This window comes from Vicia villosa, linkage group LG1, assembly GCF_029867415.1.
Source record: "Vicia villosa cultivar HV-30 ecotype Madison, WI linkage group LG1, Vvil1.0, whole genome shotgun sequence".
NCBI lineage: Eukaryota > Viridiplantae > Streptophyta > Magnoliopsida > Fabales > Fabaceae > Vicia > Vicia villosa.
In genome coordinates, this window is record NC_081180.1 from 100,103,700 (window position 1) to 100,108,896 (window position 5,197).

At 32.0% G+C, this 5,197-nt stretch overlaps 1 protein-coding gene across 1 annotated transcript; it reads left to right on the plus strand.

Annotated features, from left to right (window-relative positions):
- The first annotated feature begins 206 nt into the window (after positions 1-206).
- On the plus strand, positions 207-1,891 carry LOC131613442 (GRAS family protein RAM1-like). Its single transcript, XM_058885113.1, has one exon. It carries the CDS (start codon positions 303-305, stop codon positions 1,722-1,724), a length of 1,422 nt encoding a protein of 473 aa, XP_058741096.1. The 5' UTR covers positions 207-302; the 3' UTR covers positions 1,725-1,891.
- Positions 1,892-5,197: the final 3,306 nt, after the last annotated feature.

Consider the following 5,197-nt stretch of genomic DNA (forward strand, 5'->3'; position numbering starts at 1 on the left):
CGATTTAAATGATAAACAATAATAACAATAAATAAAGTCATTGTTATCTTTATTTCTCTTAATATCCTTCTATTATGATAGTACTAGTGGAGTATAAAGAAATAAAAAATCTTTGATCCTTGTTTCTTTGGTGTCTTCCTCCTATATATAGCCATGTTATGACATGAAGGAATTTTTGTGAACTTCTCCCTCATAAAAGTCCACAAACCATATCACCCTTTTGTGATCTTCTCTCTCTCACTTACACAAACACACTCTCTCAAACACAAACAAAACTCATTATATTTCTCTCCACTTTCAATATGGAAGATTCAGAAGAAGATGAGCTTCTAAATCTCAGCCTCTCCGTTAACAGAGAAAGAAAAAAGAAAGGAAAAATCATCACAAGAGAAACCAATAACAACCACAACCACCACCACCACAACAACAACAACTTCTCTATGATTTGTACCAATAGAAACTCCTACGAAGGCTATGAAGGAAAAATCTTCAGACTTCTTCAAATGAGAGAACAAATGCTCCGAAAAACCACTCTCAACCTCGAAGATTCAAACGGCCTTCCCTTAATTCACCTCCTTCTCACAACAGCAACTTCCGTCGACGAAAACAACTTCGATTCGTCTCTCGAAAACCTAACAGATCTTTACCAAACCGTCTCACTCACCGGCGATTCAGTCCAACGAGTCGTCGCTTATTTCACCGACGGCTTAACCGCGAAACTCCTCACCAAAAAATCACCATTCTACGAAATGTTAATGGAAGAACCAACCACCGACGAAGAGTTTCTCGCATTCACAGATCTCTACCGAGTTTCACCGTATTACCAATTCGCTCATTTCACAGCAAACCAAGCTATCTTAGAAACCTTCGAGAAAGAAGAAGAGAGAAACAACCGCTCAATTCACGTGATCGATTTCGATGTCTCATATGGTTTTCAATGGCCTTCACTGATTCAATCACTCTCAGAGAAAGCCACAAGCGCAAACAGAATCTCCCTCAGAATAACTGGTTTCGGTAAGAATTTAAAAGAGCTTCAAGAAACTGAATCTAGGTTAATTAATTTCTCAAAAAGCTTCGTAAACATTGTTTTTGAGTTTCAAGGTTTGTTAAGAGGATCGAGAATAATTAACCTAAGGAAGAAGAAAAACGAAACTGTGGCGGTTAATTTAGTTTCATATCTCAACAAATTAACTTGTTTATTGAAAATTTCTGACACATTGGGATTTGTTCATTCTCTTAACCCTTCCATTGTGGTGATCGTTGAACAAGAAGGTTCTAAGAATCCTTCTAGAACCTTCTTATCAAGATTCACAGACACATTGCATTATTTCGCAGCGATGTTTGATTCACTTGATGATTGTTTACCATTAGAGAGTATCGAGAGGTTGAGAATAGAGAAGAAATTTTTCGGTAAAGAGATCAAAACCATGCTGAATAATTATGATGTAGTTGATGACGGTGGTGTTGATTGTGCAAAGTATGAGAAAATGGAAACATGGAAAGTGAGAATGGAGAATCATGGATTTGTTGGGATGAAAATGAGTTCTAAGTGTTTGATACAAGCAAAGTTGTTGCTGAAGATGAGGACACATTATTGTCCACTTCAGTTTGAGGAAGAAGGTGGTGGTGGTTTCAGGGTTTCTGAAAGAGATGATGGAAAAGCTATTTCATTAGGATGGCAAAATAGGTTTTTGCTTACTGTGTCAGCATGGCAATCACTTTGATGATATATGATATGATATGATAAGATAGATCCTAACTCTTTTCATTATCATTTTGTGTGATAATCTGCACTCAAAATGATGATTGAAAATGTTACTTTAGCTAATATTTTTGTCATTGTTTTTTTCTTTCTTGAGTTGTTAATTTAAGAGCTTTAATTTTATGTAGTTGGTAGAATGTTCAAGTAAATATATGAAGCATATATGTATGTATCTATCTATCTTTCTTAAGGAATTAATTAATGTTTTCTTTTGTTGTTAATTGTATTATGATGATGAACCCTAATTTCACTTTTTCTTTTGTGTGGATGTGGACAAACCCTAATTGAAGTGATGAAGATATCTTGAGTAAGATGCGGTTCCTTGTTATTCTAAAATGGCATTTTATGTAAAGATAAAGTTATTTTAAAAGGTCCCTTTCAACCATATTAAAAACTGAAAATTAAAAGATACCGATGACTTCATGAATCATCTTATAATAATGGAGAAATATAACTAAAATATATTTCATTTTTATGGGAACTGTTTTTATCCTTGACAAGGACGAGGAGTATGTTATTGCAAAAAATGTTATTTTGAGAATTTAGTCAAAAAAAAAATTTATTGATTGACAGTTCATGTAAAAAAATTTATGAACATAGAATATCAAAACTAAATTGTTAAAATATAAGAAATTTTGAAGTGATTATGAATTGAATAAGGAGTTTAAAGTATAATATATTTTACAGAGATATCTCATTATATCATCAATATTTTATGTTGATATATTATTTTTTTAAATGCGCGTGCTGAAATATTTATTACTGAGCTATAATTGATTTTTTTTTTTATATAAGGGGATGTAAAACTAAGTAATGGAAAATATCAAAATTCTATTTAGAGATTGTATTTTTTATTTTTTTTAAATGGTATGACATAGAAAAATAATTCTCAATAAATTTCATTAAACATATATAAAATGTTTATGCCAATCAAAATTGATGTTCTTCTTCTAAGTCAAGAGCATTTTGCTAATATGGCATCGATTTCTTTTAGCTAATTTAGAGATCTAAGTTACGTGTGGAGGTGGTCCAATCAATCGAAATTCAAATTGTTATATGATGTTTTATGCAACAAATAATTTTTTTTTAGTATCTTGTATTTCGACCGACTAATTTAAGACAATCAAATTGTTTTTATATAGCGGGATTCAAATCTAAAATATTGCTAGGAGCAAACTCTCAAGAAGACTCGAGCCTTTACCATTAGGCCAATCTATGGGTTGAGTTTTTGTAGTGTTCCATCAAATAGTATAATATGGTACATGTTGTTTTACAGTTTTGAAAAAATTGTCACTAAAGAAATTATTAGGTCGAGTCGCAAATTATGAAGTTAAAATGTTTTGCAACAATGTCCCTAGTTGTGCAAAACAATCAATCAAGAAAAACGTTTTCAGGATAAAACAACCATGTTTTATATTGTACTATTACCACTTGCACGACAGAAAATCGATCTAAAATACATTCTCTAATGGCACAAAGACTAGTCAATGATGGTATAAATATTAGTCGATGTATCTGGTTAATTAGGAGTCGTGTATTTGGTGAAAATCAATCGTATTTAGCCTGCGCAAGGCAGCCAATCGAAACACATAATAGAAAAAATATTTAAATGAAGCAAAAAAATTAAATGAGAAAGATTTTGGAATGCAGAAATTTGAAGTGAAAGAGAATGAAATGGAAATGCATTTATTTATAGGTGAAATTTCGATTCGAATAAGAGATAATATGAGGGAGTGGAGCAGATCCGATCAAAAATTATAGTTGTTGTGGACCTTGGACAACACACCAATCATTAAATTAATTAATATCAATTAATATTAAATAATCTTCATCATTTTAAATTAAAAAAATATTGGATCACTCAGTGTTAAGAAATGTGGTTGGGCCTAACTCAACCCTACAAAACCGGTTTGTAGGATGAAAATACCCTCACTTATAAAAATATGTTCAGACCATATATTATCCGATGTGAGACTCTTAACACTCAGACTCGGCTTGAACCAACGAATGTGGCGGGCACATTTGATACTTCATGTTCATGGTGTGGTGTTTTCTCACCCATTCACAAAATAAGTACCCATTGGAACACACCCCAAAAGACAAACCTTTCATATATATGTGGTATCCCTTCAATATAAAACTTTAATGAATTTTTCAAAACACTTACTTATACTTATACCTATTTCTTGCCAACTTAAAACCTACCATTCCTTTCAATTTCCCACTAATTCTTTGATTTTATGTACAACAATTTTTTAGTTTGGTATCAATTAATAGAAAAATGTATGAATGCATTTAATCTAATATACATTTTACATATAAAATTCTTTTGCTTACCACTCAACACGGACACGAAATGTGTAGCTGAAGCTCCTATGCCCAGCTACCTATGTATGATTCTCTCTTATCTCTCTATATATGCATCTCGTACGGACTATTTGAGTATACCTTGTAATTAATTAATTTCTTTTACTACAATACAATATACTATGTTGAGCATGCCACCATGGTTGTTATAAGTTGTAAGCCATAATTGGTAATTGTCTAGTGTTAATTGGTGCAAGAAAGACTTAGAATACTCTCAGTCAGTCATAGGTAGAGAGATGTTTTAGCAGCAAAGACAATGTTGTCAAAACCCTTCATTTTAATTAATTCCATGCATTAATTTCCGTTCATGTTAGTATGTTATTGAACTATGTACCTATAGCAAGCTATTAATGATAACCATATATAGCTACATTTTCATTATTTTTCTTGTGTATATACTACTAGCTAGGAGTACAATATCTGTGGCTATATACACCAGAAAGTTGCATTTAATATTAGCTTGTAGATCACAATTTGTTATCTCTTTGGGGGATTGTGATTCTGATAAGAAACTGGAAGGAAATACCTATAGCTTCTCTAGGGAATCTCTTGTGCCAGGGAAAGAAAGAAAAAAAAGAACAAAACTTAAGCTATTTGAGGCAAATAAATAGCCACTAATGTCAAATGCGTTATTGATATATATTATATTAATGTGCATCCTTATATAGTAAAAATAAAATTATGGACTAGTTGTATTGTTTGAAAAAAAAAAATTTTTTTTTGGAATTGACATATTAATTTGAGGGGCACAAGAAGAATTAATATTGGTATATTTTGATGTGTTGAAATAGAATAGAGGAAGGACAAAGTTGAATGATGAATTGTGAAAAGAGTGAATGTCTGTAGTATAAGATAGTATCTGCTGCTGCAACACTAGACACATATATTTAACTTGTGGAATACATTTGCAGTTGAGGGGATTGGAAATTTGTGTCATAATAACTGTGACATGTCAACCACCGAATCATCCTCAACTCTTTTGTCATTACTACCACTTAAGTTATATACGAATCATGTTGAAGGTAGTATGTGTATCAGTGTATGGCCCAAGGTCACTCGTGCATACAT